Source organism: Adiantum capillus-veneris, chromosome 7 (assembly GCF_014529385.1).
Source record: "Adiantum capillus-veneris isolate H3 chromosome 7, ASM1452938v2, whole genome shotgun sequence".
NCBI classification, from domain to species: Eukaryota; Viridiplantae; Streptophyta; class Polypodiopsida; order Polypodiales; family Pteridaceae; genus Adiantum; species Adiantum capillus-veneris.
The window spans coordinates 105,935,553-105,955,411 of record NC_140937.1 but is presented as its reverse complement, the minus strand read 5'-3'; the positions used below and the strand labels follow the sequence as shown (position 1 = coordinate 105,955,411).

General features: G+C 41.8%; 1 protein-coding gene across 1 annotated transcript in view; it reads right to left on the bottom strand.

Moving 5' to 3' along the window:
- LOC147454375 (uncharacterized) overlaps positions 1-15,353 on the bottom strand; it is a 28,668-nt gene extending 13,315 nt beyond the window's left edge. The window contains exon 1 of the mRNA XM_086516365.1: positions 13,387-15,353. Within this exon, the coding sequence (XP_086372491.1) occupies positions 13,387-15,079 (1,693 nt within the window). The 5' untranslated portion in view covers positions 15,080-15,353. The remainder of the gene's footprint in view (positions 1-13,386) is intronic.
- Between the last annotated feature and the right edge of the window lie 4,506 nt (positions 15,354-19,859).

The following is a 19,859-nucleotide window of genomic DNA, read 5'->3' as shown; positions in this document are numbered from 1 at the left end:
GGGCATGGCTCCTTAAGAGGCAAGGAGGTCAAAACCGAGACCCAGCCTGTGTGCACAGCCACTTGCAGCGAGGGGGGGAAGAATTTGATCCTGGCATCAACCACATGAGGGCGTGCTTGACAGGTGCACGCCGCCATCCCAGTGAACTTTCGACACAGGACCGGGACTGGGCGAGTATTACAGGGGGCGCGATTCCCTCCTCCATGTAGACGGCGCATCATTTTTTTCCATCGCTCACAATAAGAAATTATTTCGTTATTTTTTTTTAGGGTATCCACTCCATGCTAAGAGGCAAGCTCCATGCGGAGTGCTGGGAGCAACCGGTTGTGGGCATACGAAGCATCATATTGCTCCAGCTTCATCATGGGACTTCATCTTCATCATCTACAGACGAGCATTACCTTTTGCATGCAGTTCTTACGTAGAATGTGCATACACTTTTAATTTACGTCTCGACTCATGCACGAAGTCAAACACGGATGGTGACGGTCTTTAGGCCCGCACACACTCGTGGTACAAAAGGACCGTCTCGACAATGGTATGATAAGAAATTGAGCATCAACCACATGTTAGCGCTATGCATGGCATGGTAGGCATAGAGGATGCTTTTGCGACCCTTATACCTACAGCAACGACTAGGATCATATAAGAGATCTTACCTATAGCTCAACTATGACCATGGTCAATACATTATGTCCTCGGTTTATCGACGTTGCAGTACGACAGAACTTCAAAGGTTTTGAGGGGCTTACACCTCGGTTTATCCGACAATTGAAAGCCATCCAGGGCCCTCGGTATGAATTAGCATCAGCACATGATTGGCGACACACAGCTTTGAATACACCGTATTCGAATACAACATCAGCACATGATTGGCGACACACGGCTTTGAATACACCGTATTCAAATACAAGAACAAAAACAAGGTAACCTCTTTCAATTTTCTTTTAATCAAGTTGATCACCCTCATGGTTTATGCAGGGTGGCAATGTTCAATAAGGCTATGATTGGTATTGCCATGAGCAAGACTCCATGCAAGGGTGCTAATGAGCACGGCCGGTGTAGTACAATGTTGGGTTACTACTTTCGTACTATTTGCAGTTTCCCCTCGGTAACACATTCGATTTTAGGGTCGACAAGATTGGTCGGTAGGAGTGCTTAATGAGGTACTCAGTTGATTTTGGGTTTATTGTCATCTGCATAACTGGTTACACAATTCTGGTCGTATCTCTACATAAGGTAATCTATGAGAATGGCGTGATGCACTTACCATAAATCTTTTGATCATCAACCACGAACTGATGTAACAACAGCAGGGCTGTCAATTGATTATGAAGCATTTGACCTAGATGGAACATGCATCACCTCTATTGCATATATCTAACATGTATCAAAGGTAATGCACTTTTCTCCATTCCAAGCATAGGCACGGCCTCTGACATCACATAAGCAGTCAAATTTTGTTGCATACATTAATGGAAAGGGCTTATTTTTTTAAATATCCCAAGGAGACATGCATGGCCTCTTACTAGACTTGAAGAAGGAAGCAAGTTCCTCGGCATGGCCGACTCTTTGTCACGGTTTTTACACGCTGACGGAGGATGCTTACCACACAGCACTGGTTTCAGAACAAAGATATTTATGTTAAGCAAGGCTTCAATCTACGACTCTTAAATTGAGATGTTTCCCGTTTGGGGTATGCTATGAGCACACGCTTTTGGGGAATTTCTCCATATACCTGCAGGATATTTCAGGCCAAATTTGATCGCAACAGATATGAATATGATATGAATATGATCTACATTTGAGCGAGTTTTCTTCCGACATCTCAAGACAACTAGTTAAAGTGGGATGACTAGGTTAGACCATGTTCAGTATTGTTTATTTTTTCATGTTTATACATTTACATTGGAAACTAATGCTTTTCTACAAAGCAAAGTTCTTAGACAATTTTACATGAAGCAAGGCTTCTCCCTTGTGCCAAGGTACTACCCACACACGTTTGAAAAACTGGTAAAATAGGGAATATCACCTCACAAAATCCCTACAGTTTAGACTGTGCAAGGCACTAATGGTTTGGGCTCTCATGTTTGAGGCCATCACTCTCGCCAAGGGCTTAAAAATTGGTATGCAAAGCATGCTCACCAGGTGGCATGAATTCCACCGCTTCAGAGATTACGCTTCCGCTATCACACCAGACACTCTGTCACAGACAAAGTAAATTCTGGATTGTTTAAATTTATGGTTGCTATCAACACACACTACCACTAAATGGAACCAAAATCTAGGACTTATTTCATAGGCAAAGTGCCATATTAAGTCATTTTTGTCAAGTCACGACCCCATACATGGTAAGTGGGTCAAGTTGTGGCTTGTGTTTTCTGTTCCCTCTCTTGATGAGAGAGTTATACAGGTAAATTGATGCATGCTTACAAGATAAGTTGCAAGTCAGGCATCAGATGTGGCAGAGCACACAGATTGGGCACAACATATACAAACTCGTCACTTAAGGAAAGTTCCTCAGCCCAGCATGCTCTCTTTCTCTCTCTTTCTTATTTCTCTCCAAGAATAATCCACACTTTCTACGAAGCTTTTGCTGCATGTTTTTGCTGGTGAGTCCTCCTGAGCCAAGGTGCTCTAACTCTCAGCTAGAAATTGGGCAAGATGCCATCCACATTAGTCTTCATCGGTTCGACGATTGAACACTAATTGCCATGAGGGCTATGAGCCACACATGCTGGCTAAGAGCCATTGTTAAATCTAGGGTAAGACCCAGTTGTGGGTATTCCTTGGATGATTGTTCTCAAGATCGAACAATCCTACCTAGTGGAGTACACATTGACGTTAATTGACAAGCAAGAGTCTTGTCATTACGGATGTTTAGAGTGTCATTTTGCACTACATGTTTTCAGTGCGACGCTTGAGTTGAGTTTTTGATAACCTTAAACTCCCATCAACTGATCTCTACCACCGATTATAGATGCAGCAATAGGTTGAGACAGCATGGCTGTCCATAAGATCTAGGCATTTCACTTGTATCTCCGGCTCCCTCTATAGCACTACGGATTGTCTATGGACATACTGTTTTGGGGTAAGACCCGGCGCGGGTGATTGCTACATCTCCCCATAGGCATAGAGGATCATAGTTTGATCTATCCCAGTTCTACTTTCAAGGAAGAAAGCCAGTAATCTACCATGGGGTAGCGGACCAATTCAACTTTTTAAGTTGATTCCAATCATTCTGTACATGGTAAACTATGTTGGTTACCGTTACCTGCTAGTTGAGCAGTTTCTACAAAGGGTCTTACCAAGGAATTCACTATGTAGATTCTACCCAACGGGTTTGGATTGCGAGGGCAACACCCAGGATTTCCAGTGCAATGTTGCTTGTTTTTTTTTCATAGGTGGGAGACATGCTCCTGTGAATTTGAATACAGGTAACTGAACTTTCAGTTCAATCCCCAGGGCCGCTGCCAAGGGCATGTCAAAACAAGTATTTTGGGTCGTAATGTCCAATGCCATTATGTTGTTATGAATCCACTTGTAGGATTCAATTTGGCACATGTTGTCACATGGGATACAACATGGTCTAGGCACTCAAGGAGTTCGGTTTAGCCAGTGTGGAGCAATGAATGAGGGACCCTCTCACTCTTGTCGCAGAGTGTTTAGAGTTACCTCCACACACAAGTACATCTTGTACTTGTAGGATGTTCTTTTTTCAGACATCCTTAGTTGAGACATATTCCACATGTGGCGAATATAAGTCTCTAGGACTGACACTGGTACCCACTATTTCAAATATGTGTCACGACAAAGTCCCTAGGTGCTCGTCACATCTGTTTTCTAGACCATTTTTAGCACGACGTACTAGGAGCAATTTCATGGCCAAAAATTGTCCGATACTTAGAATGAATTGTTCAGGTATAAGTCTTGCTAAACAACATTACAAATGGTTGTTTTTGCATATAGCAAGGCTCTAAGTTGTTAACGAAAAAAAAAATCATTGTTTGTACCTAGAAGTGATCAAAGTTTCACCTTCTATTATGGTTCAGACGTTTCAGCAAGACTTGCAAAAGATTGCAACTGAAAGTATTTAGTTTCTTTTAAGAACTATTTACATTCCTTTTTAGTGTGTGCTAGGCGCATCACATTTGCCATAAATATTGGCAAGGATCACCATGGATATACAGGTTCGGATCTGTTTTTTGCTAAATGCATGCACACTAGGTGTTATGGACCCTAGTGTTTAGCAAAGGCTGATTTGGAATGGCATGCATATTCCTCAAGTTGTTGCTTATGAAGCATTTTGCACTCTTATGTGCAGTATCTCTATGAGATCACTTTTGGGTCTACTAATCACCAATAGAGGTCATGGCTCGGTTTGGGTGTTTGTGGATTTTTCAAGTTAACCACGATGGTTATTCCGGACATTGTTGATTCCTCAACAGTGTTACACGATATTGTGAGTCCCATTTACCAACCATCTGGGAACACACCTCAGTACTGTCAATTATCCAAGGGGATAGGCAGATTACAAAGTGTAATCTTATGCTGATGGATATGCAAAGTGCGTACGTTAGCACCAAGCAACCCAATCAGTAAGCATTTATTGCTCTACTTGGATTTTGCTTACCATAACTTAAAGCATGTTGGCGACTAGGTGTAGTCTCTTCATGTATAAATCAAGTTCTCAACCTTGAACACTAGTTATGTTGGGGTTGTTTATTGCTGGAATTGGAAAACAAGTCAAGGACTTAAACTTGCCAAATTAATTGTGTTAGCAAGTTACTTTCATGGAAGTGAAAAGAGGTACTCTTTAGGGTACTCTTTAGGGTACATCTTTGTGTGATAACTCGTTTTGAATACTCATGTGTGTTCTAAATGGAATCTACACACAATGATAGGATAGGAATCGATAACACAATCTGGTTGCAAATGGACAAAAATGTGGAAAATCAAGATGTTACTCTTGGTTTCATTGAACCTCCTACGGAACCGTGTTCCGGTCAACCAAACAGCTGGATCCATGAAGGATGCCACTTGGGAAAACATTAGTGTTCTTAAGAAGAAGTTCCCCACTTTTATTTTCGAGGACAAAAACTCTTATTTAAGGGGGGAGTAATGTCAGGACACCGGCAAGGCCGGACTAGACAAGGGCAAGGCCGGGCTAGGCAGTGTGGAAAGGGAGTCCAACTAGGGAAAAGGGCCAGGGGCTATTCTATATAGTGGGTGGTTGGGAGGTGGACTCCTAGGTTCTAGTTCCCCTTGTCTGACTCTAGCACACGACATTACTCCCCTCCTTTCACCTAGCCTTTCCATAGCTCTATTAATCAACAGTCTTTCAGTGCCATTAAGGTGAAACTCGGAAGCCACTAGGTCAGCCTGTTTCCAGTTTAGGCTATTGACGTCCCACATGTCGGTCAAACGATGGAGTCCTTTTTTATTCACCTTTCTGGAAATCTTAGGGACTAGAATTTAATGGAGTTCTCGAAGTATTTGGTTAACTCCCCCCACTTCAAAGCCTCCATTTCTCTGTTTGCACTTGCCATTAGCTCACCCATTGTGACACCCATTCTCATGTGGGTCCGCTGAGGGGCTAGCAATTTGTCATGAAATCAATCCCTTTCCATCACCCACCTTCAGAGTAGAGCTTTGCCTAGTCCATCTTATCGTAGGTCATGACTCATAATAGCCCACGCATGATCTTGTTGCGCAATCGAGACCACAAACTTGGCACTGAGGGCCTGAGCATAAACAATAGGGTTGAGGATCCCTACCCCACCTTGTTCCACTAGTCTAGCGACTACATCCCATTTCACGCACTACCAAGGCGTTAATTAAGGCTTTGGTGTTATTTTTCCATAAAAACATTTTTATTAGTTTCAAGAACTCTTTCTAGTTACATTTGGCTATTTTGAGGAGCAGGCTAGTGAAGGAAATGTATGGGACCATAAAGGAGTCCATCACTTTAACCCGGCTAGGGAAGGGTAGCAGCACATGCTCCCACTTTCTCATTTTTCTCCTGACCTTTTCTGAGATCCATTGGAATCTTTGCCTATATGTTATGTCCACCCCAAAGGGAGCTCCTAGATGACAAAAATCTTATCTTTTGTGACAATCTTTCCTGTCCAAAAAGATGGGTCGAATGAGTCATGCTCAGAGAGAGAGATCAGCCTTGATTTTTCAATATTGCACTTCAGTCCTGAGGCAACAAAAAAGTTTACACAATCTCCAGAGCCTTCTAGACGTAGGGGTAAGCTTTCAAGAAGAGGAGTGAGTCATCCGCAAATAAATTCACCAGGAGCTAGTTGTTTCCAAGCAACGCCAACCCTTGGATCTTCCCTCTCGTAGCACAAGCTTCGAGCATAGTAACTAGAGGATGTGAACGGATGGCAAACAGAAAGGGCACAAGACTATTTGATTGATCTTTTGAATTTGAAAGAGCCCACAATCCTATCATTGAACAAAAGCTCAAAGTGACTACCAGCTCCTAGAGTATGAACCATACTACATATCCGAGACTCAAAGCCCAATGATTTCATGATATCTTCTATGAATGACCACATAATCTTGTCATAAATTCAAGCTGCAATAGAATGCACTCTTGCTTAGTGAGGGATGCATATTCAATGCCAACCATTGATGCCAAAACATTGGCATATATTGACCTTTCTTTTATAAGTCCTTGTTGATGGGGGGGAGATGGCTTTATCGAGCAGTGGGGAGATTCTAAGGGCAATAGCCCTGGCAATGATTTTATATGCCATAAACATCATGGACATGGGACACCAGTGCTTCAATTGAGAACAGCATAATAGATTTGGGATAGGTTTTATGAGCCCTTTCTTCATGCTAGAGTCCAAAGTCCCTTTGACCAAGGCTTGGTTAGCCATTCTCCTGATAGGGAGCTTGAGATCATCCCAAAATTCTCTAAAGAACTCAGTAGTTAATTTCTCCCAACTAGAAGACTTCTCCTTGCATATAGCATACAATGCAATCAAGCAGTCTTCTAGACTCCAAAATATTGGCTTCAGATGGGATATCGTCTTGTCGACACTTGCAAGCAAAGCAAAGCGGCTCTGGCTTCATCCACTTCTTGAGAGTGGGCCTTAGGTCGGCCAATAACTTGGCTTAAATGCTCAAGCATCATCTTCGACATTTTATATTGGTCTTGTATAGCATTCCCATTCCCATCCAAGAGAAAATGGATACGGTCCCTACTCCTCTTGATTTCCATGGCCCGAAAAAAGTGTGCTTTGTTGGAGGCCTCAGGCTGAAGGAAGGTTTCTCTAAAAAGCACTCTAGCCCTCCTGACCTCCTCCAGCTGATGATTTACCAGGTTAGCTTTAGCTTTCGACCACCTCTTGTGCTCCTCTTCAGAAGCCGAACCTTTCGTTTTTTTTTAATCAGGAGAGCCACTTCATCTTCAAGATACTTTGTATGCTCCTTGCGGGCTTTTTTCATTCTAGGACGTACGCTTTTGACTAGGTCACACACACTATTTATTTCTCATCAGCCTCCCATGTATGCCATTATGACTTTTCACCTTGTTACTAGTTGTGTATTATCCTAAGTGAATGTTGTTTTCTCTCTCTCTCTCTCTCTCTCTCTCTCTCTCTCTCTCTCTCTCACACACACACACACACACACACACACACACAAAATAATACGACGAATGATAAAATATGTAGAATTAAAAAACATAAATTGCAAATTTAAACAAGGTGAAGAGTTACGGTAATGCAAAAGTAGACAAGGATTGTGTTTGTAGAATTTTTTTCTTTTTACAATAAACATTTTGCAAGGTTGTAGAGAGGGTATATCATAAAAGGGAGTTATAGATATATGGAAAAAGGTGACTAAAAAGAAAAGTTATTTTAGTGGTAAACATAGAGAAGTTAGTCGTTAATCAAATTTAGCCGAATTTGGAAGTTTAGTTTGTTTCTTTTTTAAATAAATGTTAAACCAATGTGATTATTTCAATATAGGTAGGATTTTAGAGTTAATATCGACATTAAATAACATTGAAGTATGATCAAATAACATAGAAACACTTCTGAGAAATGAGGAATTACCTAAGTAATTTTGTGTGAAAAATTAAATTGATAATTATGATAATATTTAATAAAAGTGACACTAATTAATTGCATTTTTCTATTTGGAACATTCTCTTGATTGAGTGTTACTTTTTCTTTGAAATGTATTTTATTAATGTTGGGAATGTCCAAGCCTCATCGCTAATAATAATACATGTTGCACTAAAGTAACATTGTGACATTTGCATATAAAACCAAAAGTTGAAAAAAAAATCTTAGTTATGAAGAAATTTTTTCTTTTAAGGACAATTTACCAATTTTTTTGTTATAAATTATCTCTAAATGAAAAAAAATTACAATAAAAAAGTATCTTTTCAATCAAAAAGTTGAAAAGAAAGTAAAAAAGGTTTGAAACTCTCCACTTCTAATTTGTACTCAAATTGTTAAATACTATTTCTTCAATAATATCTGGAAGGCCAAGAACTATCGTGTCTTTGAAAGAGACCTCTCTGTGGCTAGCTTCCTAGAGATTGTTCAAGAAAGCAAGGCGATGATATATGTAGTAAGTAAAAGGCATAGCTCGGATGATTAGCTTAGGACCTCGCCATCTGCTCTAGCCCTGCTTTGTAGAGGATTGGATTGTTTGCAATAGTAAGCTACTAGGTACTTGTAACTAAGCTGGGATGTAACCCAAGGAAGCCAAGTGAGCATTAAAAGAAGGGACCAAAATATAATGATAAAAAGACCCGTTTACATTATAAAAGAAAGATTATATTATTGGCAAAACTCACAGACAGTGAATGTTAAATTAAATAGAAACTCAAAAAATTTACAAGTATGATCCTGGTCCAATCGAGCAAAGCCACCAAATGTCTAAAAGAGAGCTTCATCACCAACAGGACGCCACCACCCAACGAACCAGGCTTTGGGAAGGGGAGCCATGCCCCATCGTAAGAATACCCAAGCTGTTGAGGGGAGCCAAGCCTATACAAAGTAGGGCTGGACCGGAGTCATAGTCTGCCACACCCCACCTGATTCTCGAGCAAAGACCGCCACAGATTTCAGCCTCCATTTCCATCCCAAAAGGGACGATGGGATCGACTCTAATTTTTTTGGAGAAAGGTATAATGTTTATAAAATCTTTATTTTCAACAAAAGACATGCGTCCACGATCGACAACCTCGCCATCAACGGTCAAAAAACTACACCATTTTTCCACCACAACACTATGGCCTTATACAAGCCAAAAACAAAGCACACAATGGTGACATATTTGTAAAATAATGTTGATGTCAGCAAAAATAAATAAATTGTTCACATGTAGATCCATATTCTAGATGTGATAATATATATATATATATATATATATATATATATATATATATTGTTAGTTTAAAAAATCAAGATTCTTTTTAAACTAACAAAATAATGTAGGATAGTGTAGTTGTTTTATTTGGTGGCAATGACATTGATAAGCACTATCAAAAGGGCCAAACTTCAAAACATGTTTTGGTGGTACCAAAAAGTGATGACTTATAGAGTCCTTTGATAGTCTTTTGATGGCATTTTACAAACCCCCTTTTCATAATTTATATCTAATTAAGAAAAAGAAAAAGACAAGCATGGTATATATTGGTTATATTCAATGTAAATTTCTTTTAACTAGAATCTAAAGTACAAGGCCTACTGGTTTAAAAGCACGTTTTGGTGTACCAAAAAGTGATGGCTTATAAGAGAGTCCTTTGGTAGTCTTTTGGTGGCACTTTACAAACCCCCCTCTCAAGAAAAAAAAAAATGACTAGCATGTTATATATTGGTTATATTCAATGGACAACTTTTTTGAACTAGAATCTAAAGTACAAGGTCTACTGGTTTGAAATTGCTAGTAGAAATTTCATTGGTCTCCACTTTTTGTGAAGGGTACTATCAAAAAAGTGTCAAAAAATACCACTAATACTTTTTGTGAACGGTACTATCAAAAAGTGTCAAAAAATACCACTAATACATGCTTTCACCCCAAAGTACAAGTAGATTTGTGTAGTCAAAACTCTTTGCCTCAAAGGAGTTTACAAGGTTTCATAATTGAAACCCATCGGCCTCCCTTGGGACTAAATGACACCCATATTAAATGCACGATGGAGTAATGGGATCGATGGTCGGGATTGTTGGGCGGAATCTCGAGATGCACTAAACTCGGCCAACGAGAAAAACGAGGTGTGCCATCAAAAAGGCGAGGTGCATTAAACATGGCCAGTGGAAAAAACGAAGCGCGACGGAGCGATTTGAACCCAAGACCTAGCTGTCCGAGTTAAGGGTCACATAGGCTAACCACTTCACCCGCGCACGCATTGTGTACTTACACCCCTTTTTACAATATTATATTATAAAATAAAATGCATTTCTCAGGTTGTCCAGATTTAGGGCGTGTCCATGTTTAGTTTTTTATTTGATTTTTGGGGTTGTGATCTTCTCGGCTTTCGCACGTGGGCTTCTTCGCCTTTGATCCCATTGCCTCCCCCTCTTAAATATAGGTGTTACTTAGTCTTGAGGATCTGCCTCCACACACACACACATTGATGAACATTAGTTTTGTATTGGTGTTTTTGCAATGATCATTGTTGTCATGTGGTTAGTGTAGTGCTTGGGTGTGTAGATTCTCGAACTGTTAAAGTTCAAGCCACTATATTCTGATACAGTTGCCAATTTTAGTTTGCTCATATCTTGGGCTTTTGTTTTTGGTTTTGGGGGAGGGGAGGTTGCCTTATGACAATGTTCATCACTTACAATTTGAAATGATATTTAAAATCCTTGCAAAACCAATCACTTTTCTCAAAGAACATCATACTAATCACATATTGGCTCATCTTAAAAGAAAATCAATAGGCAGAAATATACACCCCTCCCCACTCCCAAAAAGGAAAAGACATGATGATGCACCTATGGCCTTTCCCCAACCTGCCTCCCTTCGTTTTCCCTACCTCCATTCCACCGTTGCTCCTGTCACACATGCCTCTCATCTTCCCCCCTCCTCTTTCGGTAGCTCTATCGGCACACAAGATTGTCTAATTGCCTACCTAGGCACAAACATTGACATTGAGAGACCGAGAAGAAGAAGAAGCAGCAGCCTTTGCTGCACATGCTGCCTAGCGACCTCCAGAACCTAGGCATAGATAGTGGCATAGAAAGAGAACAGAAGAAGAAGAAGCCTTTGTTGCACATGTTGCCTCACGACCTACACACACACACACACACACACACACACACACACACACACACACACACACAGAGAGAGGCCTTGACGTGTGGCCAAAGAGAGCCGCTTCTATTTTGAGTGAGAAAGAGGGAAACGCATGTGTACATCCACTTGGCAACACTCTCATGAAGCATCCTTACTGATTTCCCTCAAGCCTGATTTTCTTTAAAATTGAACAAGTATACTCAAGGTGGGATAATACTAACCTCAATTGCAACAAGTATTGAGAGTTTCTCTAAAATTGAACAAGTATACTCAAAGAAAATGACATAAAAATGCTTCAAGGTGGGATAATACTAACCTCAGTTGCAACAAGTATTGAGAGTGCTGACACATTATAGGTACTTATAGCTATCTCTCTCTCTCTCTCTCTCTCTCTCTCTCTCTCTCTCTCTCTCTATATATATATATATATATATATATATATATATATATATAAATGGTACCATTCTTTATAAATTGTACCTCTTCTCCCTTGGACAAGCCTCCCTCCATTATACTCACATGTTACTATATGATAGTTTTAAGTAGATTCCTCGAGTATCTTTAGAATCAATCCAAAGCTATGGCAATTGCCACTTGCAAACCATATTGGAATGTTGGGGCAAAGTGTCCACGTTGGCAAGAGGAGAAGTCCTAGGTGAGTTACACGATGACGCCATGTAACTCATTTGAGTTATACATGAGGGGAGATTTTTTTCTCACTTTTCCCTTGCCAAATAATTTGTCGAGTTATGGAATGGAGACATGCGTCGAAATATAGAGCTTCATGATTCTACGCTACGCAAGGAGTTATTTGGACATATCTAGAGTCCCCAGTTTCATGATTGGATCCCAACTGCACGAAGTGGGTGTGCTTAATATTGTACATGTCCCACAACACTACTCTAAACTATCTTATAATCTCCAACAAACGAGAACAAGGGAACAAAACACCCAAAAAACAACACCACAAATAAAAGGTTCAAGGGACAAGAAACCCATGCTCCACTCAACCATCTCTGCCTATACTTATAGGCAGGCCCTCATGCCGGTTTTCCACTAGCCTTGGTCTCACATTACCACCCCCTTGGAGAAGTGTTTTTGGTGTCAAAAACAAAAGTGAAATATTTTCTTCTTACAAGACTAATGTTTTCCCAATTGGCACCTTCTTTAGGTCTATCTTTCCACTTTACTAATGCTTCGTAATGCACATGATGACGAGTGCATAAATCTTGGCATCAAAAGTATGTTTGAGTTCATGTGGCTTGTAGAAAGTTGGAACCGTTCCTTACAAAGATGCCTCCCACCAGTCTTCTCTGAAGAATAATATAGAAGGGGGGAACCGTCCTTTAGAGAGATGCATCTCACTGGTCCTCCCCGAAGACTCCAAGTTGAGGCCCTTCAAAGTTACCACAACGGCAGGTGCCATGTGGAGCATAGAGGAATAGCTCCATATCGTACTACTATACATCGTAGTCAAAACCCAATGCCGACAACTATAAATAGGACATGTTAAATCCGTTCTAGCTCTCTTGAAAGTTGAATCCCTTGATCAGTTGCTCTTAGATCTCTTGTTAGCAATCAATGCTTAGCATTTATAATCCATTGTATTTTGTAAATCAAAACTTGAGACCAGATAGTGCTGACACAGAGTCCAAGCATTAGAATGGTCAAACCCAAAACGGTGTTGGTCAATCACTATCAGAAGGAGATCAAATCCTAACCAATGGAGAAGCTTCTTAGAATGAATACGAAATTGAGATACGAATTGAAAAGGAGGTAGAATCGATGACCAGAAGAAAGGGTGGGAGAGCGGCCTAACTAGTTATTACTAATCTAGACAAATGCTCACAACATAAAGACTAGGTGAGCTACAACTAGGACAAAGGCCTTACCTCTCTCAATCTCTCTCTCTCTCTCTCTCTCTCTCTCTCTCTCTCATATAATCAAATTGGTCCCTTGGGAGTATTGCCCACATAGCGCTAAGGTGTTCTCTATCACTTACTGGTGCCCCCTGCCCTCTCTTCCCTCTCTCTCTCTCTCTCCCCAAAAAGAAAAAAACTCAAATCTCAAAACCTCAAAACATGTGTTCAAGAGAGAGGGATGCACACGTACCTCGTTCATTACAAAAGCCGATGAGATTAACAAGGTTGGCGTGATGGAGACGGCAGAGAATCGAGAGCTCTTGTTTGAACATTTGGCGAGAACGGTCCCTTGTTTTCTCCATTTTAACGGCACCCACTCGGCCGTCTGCCATTTCTGCTCGGTACACCGTGCTAAACCCGCCCTCACCCACAATTGTGGTAAAGTTTTTGGTTGCCTTTTCTATCTGCTTCCACGAGAGCTCCATAATACCGCTAGTGGTTTCGCCAAAACCGCGAATCTCCTCTTCTAAATTGAAAGATGACCACCACCTTGCATGCGCCGTCTTACTACTATTGTTATGTCTCCTACTTCCCAGACTGATGGCACGTTTCTTAATGACCGCCTTCTTCTTTTTAATGCTGATGATGAACAGGCTGGCGATGGCGGCGACAAGCACTGCTACTGTAAGGCCTAGAAGGACCTTACCATATACGGGCATCCCGGATGATGCACCACTAATCGAGATTAGCAGCGATCCATGTGGGTCGATTAGTGGCGGAAGGGGGCCTTTTATCTCTTGCACAGATATGTTATCAATCACAGGTCCGCAGCTGCCCACAGAGAGGCTCGTAAACGTGAGGTTTACATAATCTGCAAGTGCAGTAAACCCCATTGGGTACACATACATGTAATCCATTTTTCCTGCTGATCCTGCGTGTGATACATCAAACCAAAGCTTCTGCTCCGCTAATGATGATGGAATTGCCTGCACTGTCATTGTTTTGTTTGTATCCCCGCAATTAATGTCCGGATTACCGGCCATATAGAAGCCCAATGTGTAATTGGAGCCCATTTTTGTGGGCAATGTTTGAGCTACAGAGGCTGGCTTTGCAATTTTAGCAGAGTTTAAGTGAAGGCTATGTGTGCCTTCCACAGGTTGCCAAAGATTTGTGCCTGAGTATTCGACCTCATTGCTCACCACATACCATGAGCACAAGTATAGTGGCTGTGTATTGTCTATGGTGACAAAACCCTTTCCTGGATCGTCATTGCATTCTTCGAAACCGCCATTTTGCACTAGATTTTGGCCAACTGATCCACTTGTATACAGTGACGTAGGCTTTATTAGTAAAGGATTGATTAAGGGAAGAATGGTAAACACAGACGTAAATTCTTCGTTTTCTGCAGCAAGTAGGAGGCTGTAGTTGTTTTTACCACTCCCCCAATCTGATGGGTGCCTAATTTGGCCCATTAAGTACAAAGAGGGGCCATCTGCTGATGAATTTCCGCCTTGAAATCGCATAGTTTGGCTATCATAAGTCCACATTTGGCTAGGTGATGATCCATTGCAAGAAACTAGTTGTAATTGGGAAGGGTCACTTGCATCTATGCAAAGCTTGACATTGCTATATACCCCAATTCTACTATAGATAGACAGAGATTGGGAGTCATAAAGCCACTGTTCGCTTGCAGTGAGGCCTTCGCAAGGCTGCAAAACAACTAAGAAATTCGACTCGTTGTTGAACTCGGTGACGCACAGATCAGAGCAATTGGGGGCTTGTTTACCTGTGGAGTTCCCTTGCACTATCCATATGTAGCTGCTAGATCCATCAATGGTGCTTATGTCTGAGGGGGGAGAAGCAGGAGAGGTGGCAAGCTGGGAGTTTGCGGAGAAGATATTTGGCAAGCAGAGGATGAGGAGTGTAATGAGCATATTTTGCATGTAATGCTGCAGTAATATGATTACTGCCGCTGTTATGGATCAAAGATGAATCGATTAGACGCAGTTACATCTTGGGCCAGATTGCTGTGAACATGAGGAGGAGTAAAGCTACGGCATGACGAATCGACGATACAAGCCATACACGCAGAAAGGCAGGGACGTAGGGACTCTCTCTCTCTCTCTCTCTCTCTCTCTCTCTGCGTCAGAGCGGAGGTGTACCGCTACCTTGGTCCTGGACATGACTGATGACTCTGGTCTCTTGACTTTACGACTCTCTCTCTCTCTCTTTTTGAGTCACTGGCATTGCACAGTGGAGCGCAAGCATATATATTGCGCGCTTTCTTCCTTTTGTACGCATCTATCTACAGAACTTTTTGCAGAGCAAAACAGTTTGAAAAGAAGGAAATCCATTATCCCATAAGTCATATTCTATAAATTCTGACCCCGCCCGGCGCCCGCCTTCTTTTTGCCAAGACTTTTGAGTTTGCCTTCCAACGTAACATTCAAACTCACTGCTGCGTTGAAGACCCGGTCATCGACGGCATTGAAAATGAGCTCTGAAAAGCTCGGCACAACAACAAAATGCATCCACGAATCAACTTTCAAAATGATGGAATAATATTCAGAAACTAGAGTAGATATGTCTCAACGATTTTGGGCATGGTCACGCGAGGCTTAGTTATCTATAAGCCTCGACAGGCTTGACGATGGCAAGTACGACAACTCAAAAGGTGACAGGGAAGCGGAAGTAGTGAGAGAGAGGTTGAGGCGCAGCGAGGAGAGAGAAACAAGCGGCACACCAGCAAGCAACAGGCATAGTTTTTCTCAACTATGTTGAAAATAGAATAGTAAGCGTACGAAGCCGGTGGCCTACTGCAAAAAGCTGTGCAGCGTCAGATTTTGTCGGCCTAGCTTACGGAAAACTAAGCCTCGCGTGACCATATATAGTCTTTGCAAATAAATTTCACCATTAAGTGAGATTATTATAAGGGAGAAAAAAACAAACTAATTGACATAGACCTCCGCGGACCCAATGGCGCTCAATGGTCCCTCTCAAAAGGTGTGGATGGTGTTTATTTGCACCGTTAGATCGCGAATGTGCACGTTTGTGTTCACAATGTCAACGTCTTTTGATGTGGACCTCAATGTTCGGGAAAAGTAAGCCTCAGGTTAGCCTTGGGCCGGTTGAAAAATCAAAACAACTGATTGATGGGAGGGGGGAAGGGAGAAAATTCGCTTGAAATTTTTTTGGAAAATAGAGTTAAATTGCAAAAAATGCCAGTTATTTTGAAAAAGTTCCTCTTTGAAACTTCCTTAAAAAGAATTTTGTATGTTTGTGAAATAGATTTTTCTTGAACACTCTTACATGTGATCTTGCTACAATCCCAATGTGATCGTCATGTGCGCTATACGACATGATCTCTGTGTGATCCGTGGAAATGTCAAAACCCAAGATTTGTTTAAAATGTCACCTCTTAAGTCGAGTGGAATAGCTTAATGGAAAGGCATTAGTCTAACAACCTCAAGGTCGTGATTTCAAACACTAGTGCCCCACACAGGTGGCATTTTTATCTTTCCAAGAGAAAGAATATTCCTTAGATTCTTAAATTATTTGTTGGGATTAAAGCCCAAGTGGCCTCTTATGCGGATATGGCTGGCCGCCCGCCTAACTCACTTACCTCTAACTCTTTGTATATACTCACATATACTTTGTGAATACTAAGGTATTGGGAGATAACCCTTCTAACAGTTCTCTGCGTACTGTACTGTGTAAGCTCACTGTGTGTGTGTGTGTGTGTGAGAGAGAGAGTCGACCCACGCTCCGCTCCGCGACTTCAATTGGTATCAGAGCCTTGGTTCAGTGCGGATTTGCACAATCGCGCGCGCGCACTTTTCCGGCAGATTCTGGATCCGGAGTTCGAAAATTCACACTCGGCGTTCCGGGAGCGTTTCCACCAGGCGATTTGGGGTTTTACCCCCCTTTCGAAGCCGTTTATGCCCTCAGAATTTCGTTCTGAGCACTACAGCAGAAGATAGATTTCAGCCGCAAAGAAATCCGTCTTGTGTAGATTGGCAAGCAGGAGGTGGCCGACATCAATATCGGCATCGACATACATCACTCATTAGTCTTCAGAGCATCATCTATAGACCAGGTACACATATATATCATCAGATATATATATTGCAGTCTGCATTGTTACTTCTTGTGTTTGCCAGGTTCCAGGGGAGGTGTGGCCATACGACGGCTTGACACCACTGGCATGTATTGCAGATTGATGTACTGTGATTGTGGGTCTGCTAGTTGTGAGTCACTCTAGCAGACAGACTGCCGCAGCGGTCATAGGACAGTGATTGGTCTATTATAGGATGTATGCTAGTTCTGGGCAGTTTGCTGAGCCATCTGAGAGGGTCGTGTGTGAGGTTTTTTGAAGCCAAGCACTGGGGGCTGGGTTACCCAGTGTGAGGTGGATTAGGTTGTTGGAGTTCCCCTCTACACGCATCCTCTTCGGCGACTTTTATCCCTTAGGATGTATGACTTTGTGTAGACACTGGATTGCATCTTATGCGTCAGGCCGTTGAGGCATTGTTCACGGTTCAGTCTTGAGACAGATACAGGTTCTGTCATCGCCCAGAGAGGAGACAGTGTATGCTTACAGGACAGCATATTACAGAGATTTTTTAGATTTGTCACTGGTCAGCTATTTATGATTGTTTTTTGAGCTATCTTTTGGTTCCCAGAGCTCAGTTTACAGGGGAGACTCTGTCAAAAATTTTCAAAATACTGACAGTTCCTGAGGAGAGGTGTTCAGCTTGTTGATTACAGCTTGTTTACTGTGTACAGAGGCCAGTTTACAGGGGAAACTCTGCCGGATTTTTCTCAGGAGTAATCAGTTTGGCAGATATGGCATCTTCTCAAAGTGAGACTCTTTACAACTGAAGAAGCTGGATGGCACAAACTTTCCATTCTGGAAGAAGCAGATTTGGCAGGTTTTGGTGCAGAAAAAACAAGTGAAGCCACTGAAGCTCAAAGGGGAGAGACCAGAAGGTATGGCTGAAGATGAGTGGGAAGAGCTTGACGAGTTAGCTTGTTCCACAATCATGCTGACACTGGTAGAAAATGTTTACTTCAACGTAGCAGAAGAGACTACAGCGTATGGCGTATGGCAAAAGCTATGTGGTATGTACGAGAAACAAAGTGCTACTTCTCAGATTTACTAGCTCAAGAAATTGGTGGATTTGAAGATGAAGGAAGGGACAGCCATGTCAAATCATCTGAATGAATTTCACACAATTTTCAGCCAGTTAACAGCACAGGAGATAGTCTTTCCAGATTCAGTGAAGGCTATGTTTCTCTTAATCCTTTGCCAGACAGTTGGGATACTTTCGTACAGCGTTAAGTAATTCTGTCGCGCCAGAAGGTCTTACAAGTGCCAATGTAGAAGGCAGCTTGCTCACAGAGGAAGTGAACAGGAAGAACATTGACAAAGGCAAAGGCAATAGTGCTTTGGTCGTTCGAGGGAGACAACAGTTTAAAGAGAAGAAGGGTAAGAAGGCACAAAACCGAAGTAAGTTTCGTGATTCGAAGTCAAAGGATGACATAGAATGCTACCATTGTGGCAAGAAGGGTCACATGAAGCGAGACTGTACGAAATGGAAACAAGAAAAAGGAAAAACAAAGAGTTCTGAGCAAGATGAAAAGAAGAGTTCAGTGAAGATTGAAGAGGTGAATGTCACAGGATCTGGTTCAGACAGTGATTCTGGTATAGCAGCTGGTGACATCTTCCTTACAAGCAATCTTGATTCTGTTTTCTTGACTGCAGAGGATGGACATGCTATGAGTGATTGGATTATCGACTCAGGGGCATCTTTACATGTTTCTCCGCACAAAGAGTGGTTTACATCATATGTGGCTACTAAAGATTATGTCAGACTTGGCAATGAGCAGGTTTGTGACATACTTGGAGTGGGAGATGTGCAGTTGAAGTTTCAGAATGGCTCTTCTTTATGGCTCAAGAATGTCAGACATGTTCCAGCAATCCGAAAGTGCTTGATTAGTACAGGGAAGTTGGATGATGCGGGTTATGTGACAGTTTTTGGGAACAGCGCTTGGAAGATCTCCAAAGGTTCGATGACTGTAGCACATGGCAGCAAGTCAGGAACTCTGTACACTTTACATGTTTCAGAGGTTAAAAACCATGTAATTAATGTGATTGAGCAGCCAAGTGTGTCACTGTGGCATCGTAGGTTGGGACATATGTCAAAAAGAGGAATGGAAATACTTTCTCATTATGGCTATTTGCCTGGCTTTTCATTTCAAGATTTCGAGTTTTGTGAGCATTGTGTTTATGGTAAGCAAACACAGGAACCGCATAGATCAAAGAGGAATCGTAGGGACGAACGGTTAGCTCTTGTACACAGTGATCTATGCGGACCAATGCCTAGTTTGTCACTAGGGGGAGCAGCGTACTTTTGTACATTCATAGATGACTATTCTTGCAAAGTATGGGTTTACTTCTTGAAGCACAAGGATGAGGTGCTCAAGGTCTTTAAGACATTCTTGCAACTGGTGGAGAATCAGAGTGGTCAGAAGCTGAAGTGCTTGAGAACTGACAATGGTGGAGAGTACGTTTCCAAAGCTTTTCAAGACTTTTGTGAAACAAAAGGGATTAAGCGGGAACTTACTGCACCATATAATCCTTCACAGAATGGGGTTGCAGAACGTATGAATAGGACCATACAAGAGAAGGTCAGAAGCATGTTGTCAAATGCTGAGTTGCCT